The sequence below is a fragment of the Radiomyces spectabilis genome (assembly GCF_025331425.1).
Source record: "Radiomyces spectabilis strain NRRL 2753 chromosome Unknown BYT42scaffold_12, whole genome shotgun sequence".
Classification (NCBI taxonomy): Eukaryota; Fungi; Mucoromycota; class Mucoromycetes; order Mucorales; family Radiomycetaceae; genus Radiomyces; species Radiomyces spectabilis.
This window is the reverse complement of record NW_026251937.1, coordinates 552286-574823: the sequence shown is the minus strand read 5'-3', so window position 1 is coordinate 574823 and position 22538 is coordinate 552286. Positions and strand designations below refer to the sequence as shown.

General features: G+C 45.0%; 6 protein-coding genes across 6 annotated transcripts; 2 read left to right on the top strand and 4 right to left on the bottom strand.

Annotated features, from left to right (window-relative positions):
• Nucleotides 1-613: 613 nt before the first annotated feature.
• BYT42DRAFT_502192 (uncharacterized protein) lies at nt 614-5705 on the bottom strand (the record flags this gene model as incomplete). Its single annotated transcript, XM_051564813.1, has 18 exons — nt 614-949; nt 1015-1131; nt 1200-1268; nt 1331-1773; nt 1847-2096; nt 2168-2323; nt 2403-2560; nt 2628-2741; nt 2814-2925; nt 2998-3170; nt 3233-3261; nt 3341-3624; nt 3698-3886; nt 3954-4817; nt 4892-5094; nt 5156-5315; nt 5382-5531; nt 5610-5705. The coding sequence occupies 18 exons, from the start codon at nt 5703-5705 to the stop codon at nt 614-616; spliced, it is 3903 nt and encodes a 1300-aa protein (XP_051420091.1).
• Nucleotides 5706-6368: 663 nt separating this feature from the next.
• Nucleotides 6369-8195, bottom strand: BYT42DRAFT_582664 (CRAL-TRIO domain-containing protein). The gene is made up of 6 exons (XM_051569712.1): nt 7878-8195; nt 7600-7812; nt 7340-7523; nt 7241-7278; nt 7112-7180; nt 6369-7045 (listed from the first exon to the last, which is right to left on the bottom strand). The coding sequence occupies exons 1-6, from the start codon at nt 8087-8089 to the stop codon at nt 6550-6552; spliced, it is 1212 nt and encodes a 403-aa protein (XP_051420090.1). The 5' UTR covers nt 8090-8195; the 3' UTR covers nt 6369-6549.
• On the top strand, nt 8196-10017 carry BYT42DRAFT_582661 (ribonucleoside-diphosphate reductase small chain). The gene is made up of 3 exons (XM_051569711.1): nt 8196-8543; nt 8643-8976; nt 9083-10017. Exons 1-3 carry the CDS (start codon nt 8391-8393, stop codon nt 9652-9654), a joined length of 1059 nt encoding a protein of 352 aa, XP_051420089.1. The 5' UTR covers nt 8196-8390; the 3' UTR covers nt 9655-10017.
• Nucleotides 10018-10534: 517 nt separating this feature from the next.
• On the bottom strand, nt 10535-13772 carry BYT42DRAFT_582659 (tRNA synthetases class I (C) catalytic domain-containing protein). Its single transcript, XM_051569710.1, has 12 exons — nt 13516-13772; nt 13357-13445; nt 13194-13290; nt 12877-13128; nt 12687-12812; nt 12523-12612; nt 12112-12467; nt 11706-12027; nt 11513-11640; nt 11256-11436; nt 11119-11184; nt 10535-11060 (listed from the first exon to the last, which is right to left on the bottom strand). Exons 1-12 carry the CDS (start codon nt 13741-13743, stop codon nt 10557-10559), a joined length of 2439 nt encoding a protein of 812 aa, XP_051420088.1. The 5' UTR covers nt 13744-13772; the 3' UTR covers nt 10535-10556.
• A 439-nt stretch (nt 13773-14211) lies between these two features.
• On the bottom strand, nt 14212-16916 carry BYT42DRAFT_623362 (uncharacterized protein; the record flags this gene model as incomplete). The annotated part of the gene is made up of 10 exons (XM_051572393.1): nt 14212-14406; nt 14482-14718; nt 14781-15422; nt 15504-15655; nt 15719-15774; nt 15878-15974; nt 16049-16172; nt 16242-16358; nt 16427-16756; nt 16857-16916. The coding sequence occupies 10 exons, from the start codon at nt 16914-16916 to the stop codon at nt 14230-14232; spliced, it is 1992 nt and encodes a 663-aa protein (XP_051420087.1). The 3' UTR covers nt 14212-14229.
• A 656-nt stretch (nt 16917-17572) lies between these two features.
• On the top strand, nt 17573-18639 carry BYT42DRAFT_595250 (uncharacterized protein; the record flags this gene model as incomplete). Its single annotated transcript, XM_051570832.1, has 4 exons — nt 17573-17837; nt 17910-18082; nt 18143-18233; nt 18302-18639. The coding sequence occupies 4 exons, from the start codon at nt 17573-17575 to the stop codon at nt 18637-18639; spliced, it is 867 nt and encodes a 288-aa protein (XP_051420086.1).
• Nucleotides 18640-22538: the final 3899 nt, after the last annotated feature.

Sequence of the window (22538 nt, the reverse complement as noted above, 5' to 3'; positions counted from 1 at the left end):
GTCTTTTGTCGGCAAACAAATGTGACGGTGGAATATATCCAAAGATGGCAACTCAGAGGCAAACATTTTAATAAGGTTGAGATAGAGTAAAGGAGCTAGTGCAGGACATGCATCGCATCATGGGTGTTTGTTGTTGCAGTCAAAGTTCAAAAAAAATTGTCGGGAAACAGGTGCTCTATTTTTGTTCTTACTGTGGATTCTTTATATTTTATTTACAATGCTGTGAATATGTTGGGTGTATGAGATTAGGGTTTTTTTTAAATGTCAAAAAGCAACGGTCGTGGTTGAGGAATCGCCGATTTCATAGATTTATGAAGCAGTCTGAATAAACCAGTACCGATAGACATAGGAATACCCTATTATATGCGTAATAGAAGGCAACTTAATACATCAGACAACAAACTTTAGTCCATAGCAGCATCAACGTACCATAATAATTTGTTCGGATACACCAACAATAGCATCACGTTTACTGTATAAAGCAGCTTCGAACAAATGATCGGTGGTTTTTTCGAAAGAAGCGATACTAAGAACACTGTCTTTCATCTTGGAAATACCAAATCGAGTAATACCAAGCACCTCACCCTATAAAACATCCGTAAGCATATATTGATCATTCAATCGAATTTTCGACAAAAGAAAAAGAAAAAGGCTTCAAAGTTTTTACCTTGCTCGTCATGATATCACCCAGCAAGAAAACGTGACGATGATCGATTGTCATACCGTGAGACTCCATGGTCATTTGAATTTCGTTAATAATGGTATTTCTAGCCGCCTCAATACCCAGCACCTCAGCTACTTCCATAATGTGATTGGAAGTCGTCTTTTCGCCAATGATACCATCGGTGGTCATGACATTCAACAAACCGTAACCTTCGACCACCAACTGCTTCGATCCAGCCCCACCGGCCTTTTCACTAATAACAGCACGAACCACAGTAGGCAAGCCCTGTAACCACATCATGCATCAGTTTCCTAGAAACACAAACCCACTCCCCCCCTTTCATGCCGTACCGTGATAATGACTGAAGGCAATGCTCGCTTGAGTGCCTTCAAGTTGTAATACATAGATTCATCCTGTTTGGCGTGCACATATACACGAATAATATCCGGTCGACTGGTTTGAACATCCTAGAAAAGGAAAGCAAAACAACACGTTTAGTTTCCTCCCCATCTCCTTCTTTTTTTGGAGCACTCACCAGTTGACCCATCTTGAGTTTCGGGGCCGTTTGAATAGCATGAGCAATTTCATAGATATTGGTTTCAAGCTGCAGAGGAAATTGGCATTAGAAATCAAGGAGCAATTTTGGCATCATGTCACTTTGTTTACCTGAAGTTTGTTAATGGCTTCCAAGTCGATACGCAACAGGATATAGGTCTCATTTTGTTCGTACACTTCTTCCATGTACATGGCTACATCACCCAACGTCGTCTTCTCCACACGGCCCTTCACAACACGAGCTGCTCGTACATCCTTGTCGGCGTGCAACTCACAGGTAATAATAGGCGTGGAGATGATTTTGGCGGCGTTGATAATTTCTTTAATACGCGGTACACCGAGCGTAATATTCATACTGGCGACACCAGCAAAATGGAAAGTCTTCAATGTCATCTGCGTACCGGGTTCACCAATCGACTGCGCACCAATAGCACCCACAGCCGTACCAGGCTCAATCTTGGCCTTGTGGTATTTGGACACACACACGTCCAAATAACGTCGTAACTGATTTTCAGTAAGACAGAACATGTTTCGCACCGCTTGCTTAGCATCCTCTGCAGAAATTAAAAAGAAATCCAACTGTTAAATAAATAGTTTCGCCTGCATGCGGTTGAAGGCTGTAAATACCTGGTACATCTTCATCGATATCCATGTCCATGTAATCTTCATCGGGTTTGGCCAAACCGGAAAGCATGCCATGCTTCTTGCGGATATTCGCCAATTTACCGGCCACTTTATCTCGGATAAAGTTCTTTGTCATGTCGATAAACGAAGTTCTGCAATTCAGAACCCAGATGGGACGTTGTGTTTCCTGCTCCGTGATATCGATAATTTGCCAAGGCAACAGACCAACTTCACGACCCATAGGCACAAGTGTCTAAAACAGAATCGGGCATGCATTCTAAGTATGGCGAAACACCAGATGAACTATGCAATTTCACTTCTTACCTTGACATGCTTCAAGTTACGTTCAAATTCTACAGGGATACCATCGCCTTCAATGGTCATGGGATCCAATCCATCCGCACCGTAGCAGAACTGAAGCATAGCACCTTCCGAATTGCGGACCGACAAATCATAATGCGTCACCAAATCTTCAAAAGCCTGTGAATCACAAAAGATGAATGGCTCAGTTGCCATGCTTCCAAAAAACATACCCATGAGTCTCCCCTTTTCATCTTACCTTCATCAAACGTCTAGCCATGTAACCTGTTTCGGCAGTCTTGACAGCTGTATCGACAAGACCTTCACGACCTGAAATAGCGTGGAAAAGAAACTCGGTGGGTGTTAAACCCGTGAAGAAACTGTTTCTCACGAAACCCTTGGCAGGCGGGCTCTTGGCTACAAAAATTCATGACCAAAGTTCAATCCACCGATTCACCCACGCAAAAACAAACTATGGACTTACAGTGTTTCAAAAAGTGGGGGAGCGAACGATCCTGGAAACCATCAGGAATACGACTACCACTAATAATCTGTTGACCGACACAAGCAACCATCTGCGACACGTTAATTTGAGAACCTATACCGCGAATGATATGCGTAAGTCGACAAAAAGATAGACTGCAAGAACAATGAGCCATGAATCACTTACCTTTGGAACCACATCGGGCCATGATACTGGGAGAGTTGTACATGTTCAATTCGGTCATGCACACTTTACCCAGATCACCACGAACGTTCGAAAGAATACCAGACACCAACGACTAGAATAACGACACATTTCAATATCCCATGTTTACGTGCCAATCGTATCACTCTCGAACGCGTATACATACCTCCATGGTTTCTTCTTCGTTACAACCAGGCATGGTTTCTAACTGTCCGGATTTATATTTGGCAATTACATCGTCACACTTGTTGTAAGCAGTCTTGACTTCTTGATCCTTGATATCTCGCAAGCGTTTGCCGGGTGTGACATCGCTGATACCAATGGAGAAACCTTGATTGGCTGTTTAAAAAAAAAATATTGAGTACTGTGTACATGAATTCCCTTGTAAAACGTGTATTTACCCAAATAACGAGCGCACAATTTGGCCAAGCTAGAATAAAGAAGTTTGGTATTAAATTACAATGATGCTTCAAAATACGAGTGATGGGCAGAAACAGAAAGCAACTTACCGATTCATACACTTGGCAGCTTCAATTGGACCGTAATCACGCAAAATGACATAGAATACCGAGTTCTTATTACCGTCACCGACAACGGCTTTATCGACAAGACCGCACATGATTTCACTGTCTTGAACAACCAGCCAACCATCGTTGGGGCAGAGATCGGGAATGCGACCTTCTTCCTTGACATACGATTTGGTCTTGGCTTCCACATTCAATTGCACTTTGCTTTCCTTGTTGGGTCTGAAAAGCACATTGAACACTTGCTTTCCGGTCCACAATCGTTGAGGCTAGGGAAAAAGAACAGAGATGTTATACATTTCAAAACGGCTGAACAAATCGCAATTACAGTTATTTTCTTACCTTCCAGATGACAGGAGGAGGTAGATCGATGTTCATTTCAGCGTCACCCATCATGGAGCATACTTGAACGAACATGGCGCGGGTATAAAAAGTATCTTTATGTGATAACAGGTAGGATGCTGTAATGAAATCCTGGGTGGCAGCAATCAAAGGTTCACCGTTACGAGGCGTGACCAAGTTATTTTTGACCTGTCATAAAAAATGATCAATAACCCATTGCAATTCTGTAAAACGAGGACGACGTCATGACACTCACACCCATCAGTTCAATAGCTTCGGCCTTGGCTTCTTGAGTCTGGGGTAAATGCATATTCATTTCATCACCGTCGAAATCGGCGTTGTAAGGCGAACAGACACACTCGTTGAAACGGAACGTTCTCCAAGGCATGACCTTGGCAAAATGTGCCATGATAGATAATCTGTGAAGCGAGGGCTGACGATTGAACAAGACAACATCGTTATCGGACAAGTGGCGTTCGACCAAATCACCAATTTTTAGGTTGGCAGCAATCGCTTGTCGATTACCAAACTTTAAGAATTTCTTGAAGCCATCCTTGAATTGAACGTAATTGGCACCTGGATGGACCAACGGACCATTGATGACGTTTTGTCGTAATTTATGGATATTATGCGCATTAACGCGTTCGGGGAAGGTGAGAATTTTGGCCACACGTTCAGGCACCGCGACTTGATCGATGCGCATGTTGGGATCTGGCGAAATGACGGTACGACCCGAGAAATCCACACGTTTACCGGACAAGTTGCCTCTGAAACGACCCTGTTTACCCTTCAATCGCTGGCACAGACCACGGCCTGGTTTGCCCATATTTGCATTGGGCACGCCCGGAAGTTCGCTGTTGATATACATGGCAGCTGCCAATTGCAAGAACTCCCACTGTTCCATCAAATTCATGACCGTAACACCTCTTTCCAAGCCTGCTCGAATAATGGCGTTTGTAAAGATGATTTCCGTCAACTTGGCCGTCAAATCGTCCTCGTTACTGCTGTTATCGTCCTGAAGTACCGAAGGTCGAATACAGGAAGGCGGCACAGGCAAGTACTGCCAGATGTACCATTCCGGTCGTCCATGCTCCTCGCTTAAGCCTAACAATTCGCAATCCTAACAAAGACGGCTTTGTATTAATATTGACTGCGGCGAGGTGGCGATCAGTGGGTTTGTTGGATAAGCGTTACCTCTGGACTGATGCGCTGAAACAAACGCAAGACCCTCAGTGGATTTAAATCATCTTGGGCTTTGCTGATGTGAGGCTTAATTTCAGGCATCGAATTGGCGGCGGCATCAAACGTTTTACGAAACTCTTCGGCTTCATGCGCTACTCGCTTCAAACGGTATTTGTCGTGTGTAATTTTCATGGGTCCTACTTTCTTGACAACGCCTAGGAAACGAGCAAGCCGATAAATATTGTTTCCACAGCAACGTGACGATCATTAACTTACCATTGACAGCGTTACAGTACGGACAGTAAGTCACTTTTTTACATTTTTCATTGATGGCTTTGATGATTCGATTGCGCTGCAGGTTATCTAAACCGGGGGCACGTAAGCGTCGTAGGTACATACGTCGATCGGATTCTTCGAGCATGACACGGCTGCAAGACTGTGCATGGGGTGATCCATGAATTAGATCAATACTTTATCGCGCTTTCAAAAATAAAAAACGAACCTTGCAGATCTCTTGCAGAATATTGATGGTGGGTCTAAAATAGCCCACGTGGAAAATCGGTAAAACAAGCTTCAAGTAACCCCAATGACCAGCACATTCTTGCATCTTTTGTCCACAGGTATCGCAAACCGAGCTTTTGTTGGATGTACCCTGTCGGCAACCCATTTAGCCATTGTCCAATCATCTACTGCTGACACTCACGATCTTTCATTTAGCGATTCAACCTACCAATCTCAGATCGAGCACACCGCCTTTGACGGGCGTGCGACTTTCGGGCATGTACAGATCTCGCTGGGTGATCTCGAATTCCGCGAGTTTCACCATACTTTGAGGTGAAAGCACACCAAACTGAATGTGCCGACTAGAAAATCAAAGATAAAAAACACCATTAATCTATAATGTCCAATATGCAGGCTGAATTCTCTCTTGAAACGTACAGTTTTTTCGGCGTGCTATCAATCACTTGCTCTTTCATGATGCCTGCAGTCTGCTACTTGACAGTTCTAATGACATCAAGGGTCAGTTCCAGATCAGATACTTCTTCCAGGTCTCCTACTCACCTCAATTACCGATGACGTCGAGAAGCAATGCACGTGGATTACTGGAATCGTTCCCTCGCGCCGATAAAAAGAGGCTCTGAAGACCACGGTGTGCTTGAAAATTTCGCAAAGTCGAAAAATGGGGGACCATTTGATTTTTTTTTCTTCGATCGCGGCGGGACCGGTGAAAACGCAAGTCACGCCGTGGGCCACAGCAAATGCACGGGGCAGGTCTTTTATTTTTCCCATCTTATGCATGACGACTCTGATTGCGGGTTTCTGTGGTAAATCAGTCATCGACCTAATCTATAACTTGGAGTTTTATTGTAAAGATAACTTTGAGCGACTCGGTAGTAACATGTGATGCTTACATTCGTCTTGAAGAATGAGAGTGCGTGCCGCGGATTATGTACCTTGTATCTACTTTATTAACTTACTGTAAATAAAACGACAACATGACTCCTCATTATTTTCTTTTTCTTAACGATATAGTTTTGGGTTTTTTCAGTCCGAAACAATTTAAATTATAAGCTATATTGATAAGGTTGATTTGCTTCATTAACAGCTATTCGATAGGATTAAACATAAGGAGTATTTAAAGAACTCAGGAACAAGCAAATAGCGCAAGACTATGCAGAGGTTTTGCTATCCGCCTTGTCGTTGGCTGGCTCGACTTGATCAATTTTCAAATCATCATCGTCATCATCCACAGTGGATACAGTCGCCTTGGATGGGGTTGCCTGTGCCGATTCAGTGACAGGAGTGTCAGCGGTAGCAGCAGATGGGGCCTGCACCGGTTCAGCAACGGGAGCATCGGCAGTAGTAGATGGAGCCTGCACCGGTTCAACAATGGGAGCGTCGGCAGTGGCTGTTGGAGTCTGCGTCGCTTCAGTTGTTGTTGTTTTGGTTGGTTCTTCTTTCACAGCTGCCGCAACATCGGCATCGGTAGTCGCGGTAGGTTCCCTGGAAAAAGCAGTGGCTTCTTTCAAAATCATCGACGTCTTCGGGGTCTTCTTCTCTTCCGTCTGTCCGGTCGACTGAACCGCTCTTGATTTACCGGTCTGATACACAGTGGGCAAATTTTCTTCCGCAATGTATTGCGTGAGAGTCGTTGTTAATTCATCGCTAAACCAGGGGCGAACAATAAGTAAATATACATATCATAGGTTGCATAACTAAGTCAAATCTTACTTTGAGCAGACGACAAATTTTTTAAATGTGGCTTCCGGTAAGACAGGGCGCAACAGTTTGAAGATTTTGCTGTATAAACAAATTTTTAGCCATTCCAGAAAAAGAATAGCGATACTCTGAGTAACTTACCTTCCCCACCAAGGAACGTTGACAAAGAATTTCACAGCCTACAAACCCATCGGTGAGATGATGAACTCGGTTTGTCATTGTTATCTGTTAAAGATGTACCAGAAATTCAGGATAATTGTCCTGCATGATTTTAATAATCTCCTGTGTTGCGGCCTTGGCATTCGCTGTACGACCAAACATCGAGGCGCCTTTGTAATCGTGAACTTGCACCATGGAATCGATATTAACGAAATCAATGAGTTCCACACCTTCTTCCATCAGCTTGACACGCCAGCGAATAAATCTGTAGGGTCACGGATTAGGTTGGGTTGAGTTGAGTTGAACAAATAGAGGACCATGCCCAAAAAAAAAGGACTCACCTTTGAACATCACCAAAGACTTTGTTCTGATCCAAATCACCATAGAAATTGTAGCAGACGGGACGGCCATTCTTATCAGATTTATGCAGATAACCCACCGAGCTAAAAATGGACTCATCGAATGTTTCATTCATTAAAGCATCAATCTTGAACTCGCGACGCCAAGCCAAGGTATCAGTGAGCATTTTGGTCGCAGCGTCCATTTGCAAGTTTCTGTACACAACATGGCATAATGTTAGATAGAACTCGCTGTTTTGCAATCAAGTATAAAAGCGTACCTGGCACGCAAGAACTTGACCAGAATCACATCCAGCCTTTCATCTTTGGAATCCTTGTCCAGCTTGACGTTCCACAAATCAGGGATGGCAGCGGCTTCCTCGGTGGTGGAAGGCAAGGCATTCTTGACAATGTCTGGAAGTGCTTCTTTCAGCTTCTTTACGGCTTCGACTTCCGCTGGAGTGAAGGCGGCGACAAACTTATTTTCAACCATGGAGATAAGGAGGAAAAATGGCGGAAGAAGAAAAACGAGGAGGTCGTTAATCTCATGTTGCCACTGATTGGCTCTCACGCAAGTCCGAAAACGCGCGCGCAAAACATCGCGTTGAAAAAAAAAATTGTTTGTCGGACGCGACCACCTTTTTTCACATTTTTTCACGCACCTCACAGTCACAGTTGTATTTCATGAGGGGATCAAAAAGATATAAAAAGTCGACGTTTTTCTGCTGCCAGGACACTCTCCATCGTCCTATTCTTTTTATTTTCCCTCAAATACATCTTTAAAATCAAATAACATGACCGCCTCTGACGTTGCTGACCAGCTTGCTACCTTGTCTGTAAAGACGGATCTTTCTACCAAGAAGGTCGTTAACCCTATGGATGAAGAGGAAGAAATCCTCAAGGAAAACCCTCGCCGTTTCTGTCTCTTCCCTATCAAGTACCATGAGGTAGGTTGCCGCAGCGCTATCCGATGGGATGACCTCGCTTTCTGGATTTCGCCATGCTGAACATTGCCTCATGTGCTTTTTTTTTTCCTCACCATCTAGATCTGGCAATTCTACAAGAAGGCTGAAGCTTCTTTCTGGACTGCGGAAGAAATCGATTTGTCCAAGGATCAGCATGACTGGGAAACCAAGATGAATAGCGACGAACGCTACTTCATTTCTCACGTGTTGGCATTCTTTGCCAGTGCGGACGGCGTGGTGAATGAAAACTTGGTGTCCAACTTTTGTGACGAAGTGAAAATTGCCGAAGCCAAGTGTTTCTATGGTTTCCAAATCATGATTGAAAATATTCACGCTGAGACCTACAGCTTGTTGATTGATACCTATATCAAGAACAATGATGAAAAGGAACGCCTCTTTGACGCGATTGAAACGAGTAAGTGTTTTTTGGGGGAAAATTTCATTTTTTATCGTGAACCGCGTTTTTCGGTTATTCAAACCCAGGTGACACTAAACGCGCGCGTCTCTCTCTTTACTTGTAGTTCCTTGCATTAAACGTAAGGCTGACTGGGCTTTCCGTTGGATCTCCTCCAACGACTCGTTTGCTGAACGTTTGGTGGCGTTTGCTGCCGTCGAAGGTATCTTCTTCTCGGGTTCGTTCGCTTCCATTTTCTGGCTCAAGAAGCGTGGTTTGATGCCTGGTTTGACCTTCTCCAACGAACTCATTTGCCGTGACGAAGGCTTGCATACCGACTTTGCTTGTCTCTTATTTCAACATTTGCGCAAACAGCCTTCGGAACAACGTGTGGTTGACATCATTGTCGAAGCCGTCGGTATCGAACAGGAATTCCTTACCGATGCCTTGCCCGTGGCTCTCATTGGTATGAACGCTCAACTCATGTGCCAATACATCGAATTCGTGGCCGACCGTTTGTTGGTGGCTCTTGGTTTCAACAAACACTACAACTCTACCAATCCTTTCGATTTTATGGACATGATCTCCCTTCAGGGCAAGACCAACTTTTTCGAAAAGCGTGTTTCTGACTATCAACGTGCTGGTGTCATGAACAAGACCCCCACCGAAAAGAACTTTACCTTGGATGCCGACTTTTAGACCAAGCATTATCTTCATGGATCATAATCAACCCAAGGCTTTTTTCTTCGCTTTTTATCATTTCTTTTATTTACTCCATTCCCCCTCCTCAACATCGTCATCCCCATTCCCCATAAATAGTGTACCAAAAAAAAAAAGCAAAAAGCAGAGAAACAAAAAAAAACTTCATTTTCATTAGGCATAGGAACCCATCCATGGAGTCCTTTTAAAATTGTATATACTATTCTCCCTTCTCTTATCAACTCTTCATCCAATAAAGCGATAAAACACAATGGGTACTTTTATGTTGGTAAGCATACCTTTTTGTTTCATCTCACACGACAATTGGCATCATATCGCATGCCATGATACGCATTCTCCGCTCCAATGGTATGGCAGTATCATTATGAAGTAGAGGCTCTAAACCCGGTTGGCCCAGATTTTTTTTTCGTATGGCAAGGATCTTCTGCCGTGCTCAATGGTATGCGGCTTGATGAATAAAGGATGATACAGCGATCTGTAAGCAACCGATGTTCTCCGGCTCAAAATTGGGTCTCCACTACCCCCCGATTCATTACGGACGGATGACTGATGGATTATTCATCATGGGGAATGATGCCATTTTTCATGACTCCAAAACCGGGTTATGTAAACTGCATTATCTACCAAATTGACGCCGATAATGCATGCGGAACCACAACCAAAGCACGTCAGCGGTAGTTGCAGCATGGCGAGAGTCCAATCAGCAAACGTCATTTAAGTCAACTAATTCGGAGACTTCATGATTTATCAGATAAACGTCCCAGTTGTCGTGCTACGTTTTTGTCGACGCGCTAAGAAAAAAATGGCCATTGCAAAGTGAACCGCGCAAAAAGCAAAAACGTTAAATAAAAATAGAATTCTGATTTATTATGATGATGTATCTATGCGGTAGATCCAAACTCCTTCACATACTCTTCGTGCAATTTCTTTTGTGCATCCCATTCCTTTTGGAGTTTCTTTTTTCTGCTCTTGGTGACTTCTTCGCCGTCCTTGGTGTGGGTGGGAAAACCATTATCATCAAACTTGGAGAACTCATCGGAGCTCTTGAACATTTCTTGAGGCGGTAATTTGCCCTTTTGTAAGCGTTCCAATCGCTTGCGTTCTCGTTCCGCCGCCGCCTTGGCTTTGCTTGCTTCTTTCTCTGCTTGCAACGCGAGCTTCTTCTCACGCGCTTTGATTAATTCTTCGCGGTCCACAAGCTTTACTAATGCAGTCCCATCTTCCTGATCGTCCAAAGACACTCCAAGATCCACCATTGTCACATCTCGCAGATTATCGCAAGCCTTCAAAAAGTCGGTATGCGGAGCCTTGGAACGAGCAATGCCTCGTACTTGATCTCTGAAACCGGATAACGCTGAAAGATAGGGCATCAGGATTTCTTCCACCTATGCGGGAATGATACATTTAATTGGCTGCCCTCACTCGATCACTAAATTCACTTACATTGCCACCCGCTTGATTGGTGGAACCAAAACCGATATCAGCACCGGAATCCGCCACACCAAAGATCTATTCCGGCAGAAAGAAGTGTAAGAGCTTTTCATTTCTCTCCCTTATCATAGGTCTTGTTCCCTTTTTACCTTCATCATAGAGGTGATCCATTTGCCGACCTTGCCCAACAAGTGAACATTGACGGCCTTGGCCCCGTTGGCCATGTATTTGTTGGTTTGGGTAATAAGATCCATAATTTCATCCATAGCAACAGGCGTATTGATAGAGTCGCAAAGAGCAGCATGAACACGATCTTGCTTCTCTTGAAGACTACATAATCACAAGGGCATTTAGTAAATATAATTGGACTCCATAATTTTTTCGGAGTCTCCGTTCCATGACTTACAGAGCGGACAATTGCTTCTCTGCATCTCCGTAACGGTGAGTGATACCACCATTAGGCAACTCGGTAGCACCACGAGAACCGTCGCTCTTGATGCGGTGGCTCAGAGCTTTGACATTATCGAAAAAGTTCTACCACAAGCCCAATTGATGAGAACCCAGGCCAAACAAAAACGCAGATCGCTATATAAAGTTACCTTCATTGTATTTTCATTCTGGATCGTTTCCTGCATGCTGGATTGCTTGAAATCCATCTTGGCATCCCACTGATGTAAAAGGAAAAACAGACGAAGTTGACGGGGAGAATACAATTTGAGAGCTTCTTGGATGGTGATAAAGTTTTTCAAGCTCTTGCTCATCTTTTGACCTTCGACGTGCAAGTGACCAGCGTGCAAAAAGTAATTCACCCACTGATGGCAATCATAGTAAGCTTCCGACTGAGCAATTTCGTTGTCGTGATGAGGGAAAGCAAGATCCACACCACCAGAATGAATATCCATATTGTCACCCAGGACGGCACTGCGAAAAAAAATAAAAAAAAGAATCATAAGAACGGTCATCTTTTTTTACAATCGGATTGAGGATGCTTTTTTTTTTACTTACCTAGCCATCACCGAGCACTCAATATGCCAGCCAGGGCGTCCAGCACTCCATGGAGAATCCCACACAGGCTCACCGGGCTTGGAAGCCTTCCACAAAGCAAAGTCGTTGGGGCTCTTTTTACCTTGCAACTTGCTGCCCAAGGATCCCTCACCATCTTCAATCAAGGCGGTGTCACCCTTGGACCAGGGTTCCAATTTCGCGTAATGATGACCGTTGTGCCCGTCGTAGCGGCTTGTGTCAAAGTATACCGATCCGTCGGCTACGTATGCATAACCATTGTCGATGATCTTTTGCACATATTCAATGATCTCCGGGATATATTCGCTGACACGGGTTTGCACGTCGGGAGCACGGACCTGTGATACCACGGATGAGTCAGACGCCAATCATGCCTAACACAACGATTCTTACATTAAGCGCTTCCATGTCCTTGAAATACATGTCTTCCCAGTAAGCGGGTAATTCACGGAAAATCTTTGGATCGTTGACCTCGGAACCTTTCTATCATTGCATCGAAAATGTCAGTGCCATGTTGATAGGCCGCAGATACTTCTTTTCTCTCTAGTTTTTCTTACTCTCTTATCCAACCAAGCAGAGACGATATCTTGCGATGCTCTCAGCAGGTTATCGGCCGCTTCTTTGGACGTTTCGCCATTTTGCAATTGCTGCTTTGCATGATCAAGGGCCTCACGAGACACTTGCTGTTGGAATCCACATTGAAATTAGTCACTGTAAATCCACCAGACGTCAACGCCTACGGCTTACCAATGCGCTAAAATTCATTTTGAATTTTTCGTCGAGCAGAATAGCTTTGGCGATCTCTTCAGGGGTCATCTTCAATACAAAAGCGGCCCAATCAGAAGTAGCAAGCTCGGAAGCACCTTCGAGCTTGCCCAACTTTCCGTGAGCATACTCGGTCCACGCTTCCTCGACAGCCTGAATGACCTCTGCATTCAAGCTTTGGACGGACTGCTGGTAAGCATTGAAAAGATACTGTTGGCGAGCTCGCAGAATAATCTAACACGCAATTCGCATGTCGGTCAGTGTCAGTCCAGCTTTCAAGGGTTCTATTGTCAATCCACCTTGTCATCGATATCGGTAATGTTCTGTACAAAAAAGACGTCGTATTTGAAATAATCTTCCAGGACACGGCGGATAATGTCCATACTGAGATAGGTTCTATTCGTAATAACGAGCATTTAGCATTGACATACGACAGTGTACAGCGTTGATATCCGATGATACCTGGCATGCCCCATATGCGAGGCATCGTAGACGGTAGGACCACAGTTATACCAAGTCACTCGTCGTCCCTGCTTAGGAATAAAGTCGGTCTACATGAAGACAGAGCAGTGGTGAGAAAATAAAGGTGTGCTGTTGTCACTTGAATGGGAGACAAAATACCTTGGTCTTTGTCATGGAGTTTTGCAAGCGTAGGGTAGGTTGGTCGACTGCAGCAGCAGGCTGATGCCACTTGGGCTGTTGTCGCAATTTACTGTTTGCTTCAGTGGCCATGGTGCGGAAAGAAGAACGAACGTAAAACGCTTTTTGATAAAGAGGAACAGCGGTTGAAAGTCTCGGTTTTATAGGAGTTCGAAGCAAGAAGGACGATACAATATGCACCACTCGCATCAATGACCAAAAAAAAATCGACACTTTTGAGGTGGAGTTTATCAGTGGGATTTTTTTTCTCCCCACTTTTCCCGTGGCTTAGACATCACGAGAAGTTCAGACTCATCATGCATGATTCTGAGTCAAGAAATAAAGCTTTCGATTTACTAAATATTTACAGATTTAATCGAGAATTCTTCTCTTTTGCTAAACAATGTGATTCTACATGGAAAAAGATAGAGTCGTCAAACGTGGATTCTTATCCCATCGTTACTTGCTTCTTTTGTCTATTTTCAATATCCTTGAGTGACCATAAGGAGACACCAGTTTGGTTGGATTCAAACGGCTGTGCCATAGTTCTCAGAAACTTCTTGGCAATCACAAGAGACATATCGGTTGACAGATTGGTAGAAGCATCCGTCACATATTGATTGATCCATTTTGGTAATTTGGCTCGCTTATCCGCCCTTGCAAATCTCTGAAATAAAAATGTTATATATCATCAAATCAACCCTTATTTTTTCGAAACTTCTTTTTTACCTTGTCAGCAAAGATCATCAGACCATAGTCGGTTTTACCACGTAATACTCTGCCTACACATTGGGCGGCATGTCGCATAGCGTCGAAAGTGAGAAAATCATTTTCTCGTATGTGGTGATTATCTCGCAAGTATTCCAAACGAGCCTAAGGATAAACGGTTAATTTTTCGCTGTGATTTTTTTACTTTTTTTTTTGGGAACAGGAATTCCCGATTTTTACCTTGAGGATTCGTGATTCCGTATACTGATAGGGGATGCCGAACATAATGACTGCTCGGCCATAGTTGTGATCAAAATCAATTCCTTCAGACACTTTTCCACGAGCAACAGACAGGAGGATCGCTCCACGGCCATTATCACACGCTTTTCGATAATTCATCAATGCCATACTGGTTTCTGCTGCATCCGGTGTTTCGACGAAAATCAGTTTGTGTTTCCACGCCTCGTTCAAGATACCCTAGCCCAAATGCCAATTGAGTTTCCTATTCCCCAAACTGTCACATCTATGTCTTTGCTTACCATTTCGTTCCACATGGATACAATCTGTTCCATGTAGAGATAACTTGGGAAGAAACAGACAATACCGTCGGGTACGATTTTGGAAAATTCCACCATGATTTGGCCGAAATTGCGAACCACGGCAGGATCATTACGGACTTCGAATTTGGAACTGACAGCGACTTGATCGGATCCACGCGTGATGATCATTGGCAGGAAACAATTACGAGTCAATGTCATGGCATAACTTTCTTGCACGACAGCTTGGAAGTTGAGCATTTTGGGATACATATCTAGCGGTGACAGAGTTCCCGATGTGATAACCACGGTACTGAATCGTTCAAAAACCGGTCGTATGGCAATCGACGCATCCAGGCAGGTAAAGTGTAGCACAGGGTTGGGAATAGTCGCTGTATCCGTTTCAAATGGTTCAAGAATCAATAAAAACCCTTTGTCATACGTTGCTACCAATGTCGCAAATGCCGCGACTCTTTGCAGACTAGAATAATGTTCCAGATCCGTCAGTTCAAGTGTGCGTACCAGACTCGTTAATCGCTCGGCACAGAACCGCAACGGTTTCTTTTCAATGTAAGTGACGTCTTTTAAATGTTGCAAGAACGACACTGGCGTTTCTGCCACGACATGCATCACACGTAACCGAGTCTAACAAAAAAAAAAAAAAAAATGGATCTGAGATTTGGATATTTCGTGAAACAGTGAGTGTCCGTGTGTGGCATTCCTTACCTTGAGATATTCAATAAACCTTCGCAAAAACGCGACAAAATGTTCTGCACGGCGAATATTGCCAGGAATGGCCTCTTTTAACAGATCATCTGGTAAGACGGGATTGGCCATGAATGTGTCCTCGTCTCGCGCTGCGCCAGCATCTCGTAGTCCTAGTTGCACAGTTTTTCAGTTTCATTGGCATGCCTCCTCACGAAACCGTTCAATGGTTTTACCTTCCACGAGCTTATTATATTCATTTTTCAGTTTTTGTGCATCTGTCTGTTTGATCCTGATATTAAAAAAAAAAAAAAAAAAAAAAAAAGAAAGAAAGAAAGAAAGAAAAGTTTAGTTTGTCATCCGATAGAATCAGCACTGCATGTTATGCTACTTACTCTTCGATACGTTCGGCTAAAAGATTGACGCTGCGTGTACTTGAGTCCAGGATGGGTCGTGTGAGATCCAGACTTAATGATTCAATGCATACGTTATCTATGCGTTGTCATGATTCACAGTGTCAGCCAAAAGGAAATTATCGGTATAAGCAGCAACCAGTTTGCACATACCAATATTGTGAGCCTCGTCAAATACCACGATACTGTCTTTTGATAATTCTTTGGAGACCAACTCGGCCACCTTGGGATCGAGCATGTAGTGATATGAATAGATGACGACATTGGCAAACGCAATCTATTTTCCGGGGTATGAACGGGTATGAATATCGACGAACATTGCCACGCATCAGTAAATTCCACATACCGCACGACGAGCAAGATAATAAGGACAAAATGTCATTTTCCGTCCATAATCCATCAAATCTTCCAAGGTATAAACGCCGTTGGGAATCGGATTGGGAGAATTCGCCGCTTCGAGCGTCTAAAAAACAAAAGCTTTTTTAGTAAATATGACTGTCTGTCTTCCATTCATTCTTTTTGTTAACGGACCTCGTAAAAATTGCACAGTTCAATGTTGGTGTCGACATCCATTGCTTCTGCTGATCCTTCGGCTTGTTTGGTTTTACCAGCTCTTGCACGAACCCAACTGGCGGTCATGTTACGACATTGTGAATCGACGGCTTTGCCCTTCTTCTGCCGTGACACCACAGGGTGCAAACACAGATTTTTACGAGATGTGACGCCGATACCAAAAAAGTCTTCTTCAAGCCCTTCTTTCCGTCGATACGCCATCAACTGTTTCAATTCGGCCAACGCTTTCTCGATTTCCGGAACGGTTCGTGAGCAGTAAATGAATTTACGATTCTGTTCTGGATGTTGCTACAATATCATTGTTTGTTAGACGAACGAATCCCGAAAAAAAAAAAAAGACAAAGCCGACCACCGATCAATGATCCGCAGCAAATGCAGGAACACTCACCATTTGATAAGCGACAATGAGTGAAAGCAACGACACTGTCTTTCCGGTGCCTGAAGGCATTTCCAAGACGCAGTGACCCTATTGTCTGGTTGTTAGTCATCCAAAGGGACCATGATGGAAATGAAGGCTCAGGTCGACTTGCCTGTGCATCGAGTGATTTCTTTAGATCGCACATGTACTGGAACTGCTCCGGATAGATTCGGTCATACGGAAAATGGACCACTAGTTCATCGATATTGAAGCTAGGAAAATTACACAATGGCGTAAGTTTACTAATAGACTTTTGACTAGAATAAAAAGGATGCAGTTACTTACATCATGAGGATACACGGTAAAAAGAACTCCTATGCTTGAAATGCGGCCATCGGGCAGGAAATGCGCATCACCCGCAGTCAAAAAAAGTCGCTTAAATCTATCACGTGACTGGAATTCGTCGCTGAAGTTTGAAGCGACGGCTGCAGAAAACAAAAAAAGAAATAGTGAAAATTAAAATAAAAAAAAGGCGTTGATTTCTTGCGAGCGCTTTTCTTTACATCCAAATGTCACAGCCTCCTACTCATCCACCTACGTCTTCACCTGGTGTACCGCCTCCGTTCCCTCCTCCACCCGGCATGCCCATGCCAGGCTATCCGGCGGCTGGTTTCCCACCAGTATCTGGTGCACCGCCTGGTCCCGGTGGTCCAGGTATGCATTCACCTGGCATGGCTCCGCCAGGTATGCCTCCACCAGGCATGATGCCACCACCTGGTATGCCACCACCAGGTATGCCACCGCACGGTGTCCCTCCACCGAATATGGCGTCTCCAGGTGTGCCCCCGCGACCAATGTCCATGCCCATGATGCCTCCACCCGGCGTTCCCCCTGTGGCACCCGTCAGACCTGCCATTCCGCCCGTTCCTTCATCCAAACAAGAGAATCTGAACACCACCCCCAATCGTACCGTCTATGTCAGCAATCTCAATGAAAAAGTCAAACTCGATGGTAAATACTTTTTTTGAATCACGCTGAAAGATGATCTATGGCCGCTAATCTTTTTTTTCATTGATCGGATAGTGTTAAAGAACACATTGCGTACCTTGTTTAAGCAATTCGGAGAAGTATTGGATGTAGTTGCGCACAGGAATATTCGCATGCGAGGACAAGCTTTTGTGGCGTTCCCTGATGCTGAAAGTGCCGAAAAGGCGATCAAGGAATTGCAACATTTTGTACTTTACGGCAAGCCAATGGTAAGTAACCTAAAGCAGGAAGGATGCTCGTTGCCCCGGCATTGATCATGTTCTTGACAGGTTGTGCAATTTGCTCGCGAGAAATCCGACATACACGCGAAAAAAGATGGTGACTTTGAAGAACACTATAAAAAACGCATTGTGAAGAAAGGTACAAAAAACAAGAAAAAACGACAGAATAAGGAAAGTGCTAATCTGAATTTTTGCCCATTTTTGCAGAGGAAACAAAGAAGTTGCCGCTTCCTGGATCGCACAAGCCGACGTTCAAAGCCGGTGGTCAGGCTGGCATTGGCGCGGGTCAGATTTCCGATGAAATGTTATCACCCAACAACATTCTGTTCTTGCAACGTCTTCCGGAAGATGTTGCACAGCAAACCTTGGTGGATCTGTTCCAACGATTCCCTGGTTTCAAGGAAGTGCGTCTGGTCCCCACAAAGAAGGGCATTGCCTTTGTGGAATATGAAAACGAAATTCAGGCGTCGCTTGCCAAAACCGAGTTGTCCGGTCATCCATTGGATGCCGATCACCTCATGAAAATCACTTTTGCTAGAAAATAATTCTGCTTTCCATGTCTATATTCCTTTTTTTTTTTATTTTTCGGTGAACATTGCACATCCGTTCGGTGTATCATAATATCTCTTCAAATAAAGGATTGAAAATCAAGTAAATCAAGGTAATTACTTTGTGTAGAAACACACATTCACCATTTGCAATGGCCCAACTTTGTATGATAAGATCGTGGCTCCTGCTGTTATGCCTACACATAATGAGTTTGTGTAGAAAGGTTTTTATAGCCGTACTTGAAGGTAGATATGTATATATATAAAGCGTGGGGTGTTTGCTTTTGCTTTTACTTTTTTCAGTATTTTTGTGATGAATCTATTCTACAAGTCCCAAACGATCTCTGTCACATAGATGGAGACGGTTTGGCGGGTCTCACTGAGAGCATCCAGATCATCGACGTGGATTTTAAAGTGACCGGGTATACTGTCTTTGGGGTTCACGATGCCGATATTGAGCGTCATGGTACCGCCAGGTTCAATCAGACCAATGCCATCTTCGGCCAGGGGTTCAATCTTTACGAATTTTTGCGCCGAGAACTCGGCCGGACCGTCAATGGACACCTTAAATCGTAAAGGTACTTTGGTGGCGTAATTGATCACCGTTAAAGGACAACTGTCGGGCATACACACCGACTTTTGATCGTCGCTTTCTCCTCCTGTCGATTCTTTTCCGTTCTCGGCTTCGCGATAGTACGTCACAAGTTTGAAATCAAGACGACGGTCGCTGAGACAGAACGTCGACGTCTCCTCAATCACGCATCGCACAGGGATCACTTCGTAAATCTTTCGGTCGTACTCTTCCTCTTCGTCTCCCGTGGGCCGCGTCGTGATCCACAGCTTGGCGACCGTAATTCCTGCCGGATCCGTCAGTTCGGGTCGATCGCGAGGTAATCTCGACATTTCATTGGAAGACGCTCGTACTCGAATTTCCATTTTTCCCTGAGGACTGATGGCAATTCCGCCTTTCAGAGGCGAATTGGTGTATCGAGAGAGCACTTCCAACTTGACATAATCTTCCAGTTCAGGCGTCATATCGGCGCCGATTTCAAAGCGAATATCGTCGTCCGTCGTATTCTGTACCACGAACCAATTGTCGCACGGTACGTTTTGCATGGAAATAGGGTGATATAAGGTGGGTAACAAAAGGTCGCCGTGCGTCAATCGATCGAAACACAGCTCAAATACAGTCATCAATGCCTTCAGGCGTAAATGCATCGTGTTGCTTCCGTTGCGTTGGTTGGCAATCTGAATATCGAACCGACGAAGTCCTGAGCTTTCATCTTGCAGTTTCCGGGGATCCAGATGACCTTCGATGGTCTGCGACTTTCGTGACGGGATGTAGTAACGTCGATCGAGCATGGGGTCGCCATTCTTGTTGAGAGGTACAAAGCTAAACGCACTCGGTCCTTGGATATCGTACGTGACAGGCACATCTGCCAGGTTTCGCACGGTAAACATGAACTTGGCCGGTTTCCACGACGTGATGTGCCCGATTTTGCCAAGATCAATCCGGTCGACACTGAGCTCGGCTAATGAGACGCAAAACAAAGCTTCCAGTTCCAATGTCAAGACCTCCAACTGTTGCAATAAATCATAGATCACAAGCATGCCTTTCAAAGACCCGCTTCGTCCTTGGAGCGCCAACGCCCGTTCTTCGCCCCCAAGTTTCGCCGCCGAAGGACAGTGCAAACGAACGCGAACCCGTTGACCGGGTTGCAGAATCAACTGTCCACTTCGTTGAAGGAATGTACCTTGATCCACAGCGTAAACGGCACGAATCTTGTCTTCGTTTGCTAACCACCCCGCAGTGATATCCAGATCGCTGAGTACCACGAGATACATTGGGTGGCCCGACGTATTGGCAACTTCAATTTCACGCACGTAGAAACGTGCTTCTTCATCATCCGGTAACGCCATCACCTGCAACAACGGAGTGGTCGGATTGTGAGCGTCCGGCGTTCCATGCGGCACAGGGCAGATGTAAACGCTTTCCCAACGAACCGTCGGTAACAGTTGCGCTTCCCGATGATCCGCATGGTCCAACTGTCCGTCGGATAGTGTACTTCGCAGCAACGTTTTCGAAGGCAATGTCCAAGCATCTAATCGTTTGCAGTCAACAAACAAGCGAACTTCAATCTCAAACACTTCTTGGCTGTTATGCTTGTTGGTGACGATCAGTTTCTCGTTGACCAAACCATAGCGGTAAGCGTAGATGCGGAAAGTGATTTGAGCCACGGAAGGAATCAAATGATGATCGGCGTAAGACGGACGTCGCTGAGGTTGGCTCGGTTGCAACGCCGAGGGCGATGGATCGATGTATTCCAGTCCCGCATTGGTGTTCTTTGGTTCCTGCCATCCATGCAATGTGCCTCCCCGTCGATCAAGGACGAGATTGCCACTCGAACATTCCACTTCGTAATCCAACGGTAACTGGCCGGATTTGTTCTGGATGGTGAACGCGCCGTAAAATTCTTCATGTAACAAGTCGGTATAGCCGAGATTGATGACCTGGTGAGACACTTTGAGATGCGATTCGCCAATAATTGAAGTGAATTTGACGGTTTGCGTCAACATCAACAGCATCTCCGGTTTTCCGTCGCCTTCTACGGGGGTATCATCCTGCGTGTAGATGGAGAATTTAATACCGCCCACCAGTTCGCGACATTCGTTGGCCGAGGTGCCAATGTATCCCGTCAACAGACTCGGTTGAACCGCGACCCACACCGTCGTCATACTACCACGCTTGAACGGCATCATGTCCACCACGCCGCGATCACCGCTCTCATCCATAAAGATGAGCACCTGATGAGACAAATTGCTCTGACATTTGATGAACAAATCCTGATCCGAGACGTTTTCCACCAACAGCGGCGTCACTTGGGAGTACTTGCTGCCGGGATCCACGTACGAGAACCCGAGATCCAGTTCGCCACGCGATTCTTCACACAACGAGGGGAAAACAAGATACTGTTTGCGGTGCACGAGAATTTGTAGCGTAAACGACTGGGAGTAACCGGTTCGTGGATTTTTCAATGACATTGTGTGCTGCTGCTTTCCAACCACGGTAGGCATGATTTCAAACATGATCTTTCGAGTTTCCTTGGGTGCGAGTGGCGTGGTCGTGTCCGGGAAAATAAAAAAGGCTTGTTCCTTGTCATCCGCCACAAATTCGTAGTTAAGATCTTCCGTACCGAGATTCGACACACGGACATAATAATTCGTTTTTTGTCCCACTTCGACCTTGCCGCCGTCGAAAAACGAGCGTTCCAAGTGAAGTGATTCGACGGTATCTTGCGCGGGATCGTTGATGACTGAGCTGCTATCTACGTCGTTGGACACATCGGTGAGTGGCACATTTGGAGCAGAGGGTTCGGTCACCGTCGTCAAAAGGGCGTTGCCGGCCTCATTTTTGGTTTCATCGGACGCCAGAGCTTCAATGTAGGAGGCTTGATCGCGACAAATGGTGGCGGTATAGACGATGCTCTTGCACACATCGGTGTTCTTGTATTCGTGGGCCAGGATCCGACCCTTGATAGGAAGAATGGCCACATCATCCTCTTGATCGACTGGAACATCAGGACGCAGCGGACGCATCACGGCTTTGAAAGAGACATTGATAATCTTTGACGCGTGCGGATCCAGTGGAAACACGATGCTTTCCGAGGTCTTTTTGAAAATGATGGCACTTTCTTTACCTACCGTCGCATCGTCGCCTTCGCTCGCCGTAATTTTCTTGGCCTCCGTTTTCTCTTCTTCCTGTTTGGTCACACTTTCGAGCACCGAGCCGTCCGCGTTCACATCATCTTCATTAAACTCGGCATTTCGCAGCTTGGCCAATTTCTTCAGGTACTTCTTCACTTTATCGGGTTGTCCCTTGCGTCGTGCAATCTTGA

Coding starts and splice junctions, on each gene's coding strand:
- BYT42DRAFT_582661 (XM_051569711.1), top strand. CDS start 8,391: ATGACCGCCTCTGACGTTGCTGACCAGCTTGCTACCTTGTCTGTAAAG. Junction 8,544..8,642: donor TCCCTATCAAGTACCATGAG/GTAGGTTGCCGC, acceptor CTCACCATCTAG/ATCTGGCAATTCTACAAGAA. Junction 8,977..9,082: donor CTTTGACGCGATTGAAACGA/GTAAGTGTTTTT, acceptor CTTTACTTGTAG/TTCCTTGCATTAAACGTAAG.
- BYT42DRAFT_582664 (XM_051569712.1), bottom strand. CDS start 8,089: ATGGTTGAAAATAAGTTTGTCGCCGCCTTCACTCCAGCGGAAGTCGAA. Junction 7,524..7,599: donor GTCTTTGGTGATGTTCAAAG/GTGAGTCCTTTT, acceptor GTGACCCTACAG/ATTTATTCGCTGGCGTGTCA. Junction 7,046..7,111: donor AAATTTGTCGTCTGCTCAAA/GTAAGATTTGAC, acceptor CCCCTGGTTTAG/CGATGAATTAACAACGACTC.
- BYT42DRAFT_582659 (XM_051569710.1), bottom strand. CDS start 13,743: ATGCGAGTGGTGCATATTGTATCGTCCTTCTTGCTTCGAACTCCTATA. Junction 13,129..13,193: donor TTACCGATATCGATGACAAG/GTGGATTGACAA, acceptor ATTGCGTGTTAG/ATTATTCTGCGAGCTCGCCA. Junction 12,613..12,686: donor CTGCTTGGTTGGATAAGAGA/GTAAGAAAAACT, acceptor ATGCAATGATAG/AAAGGTTCCGAGGTCAACGA.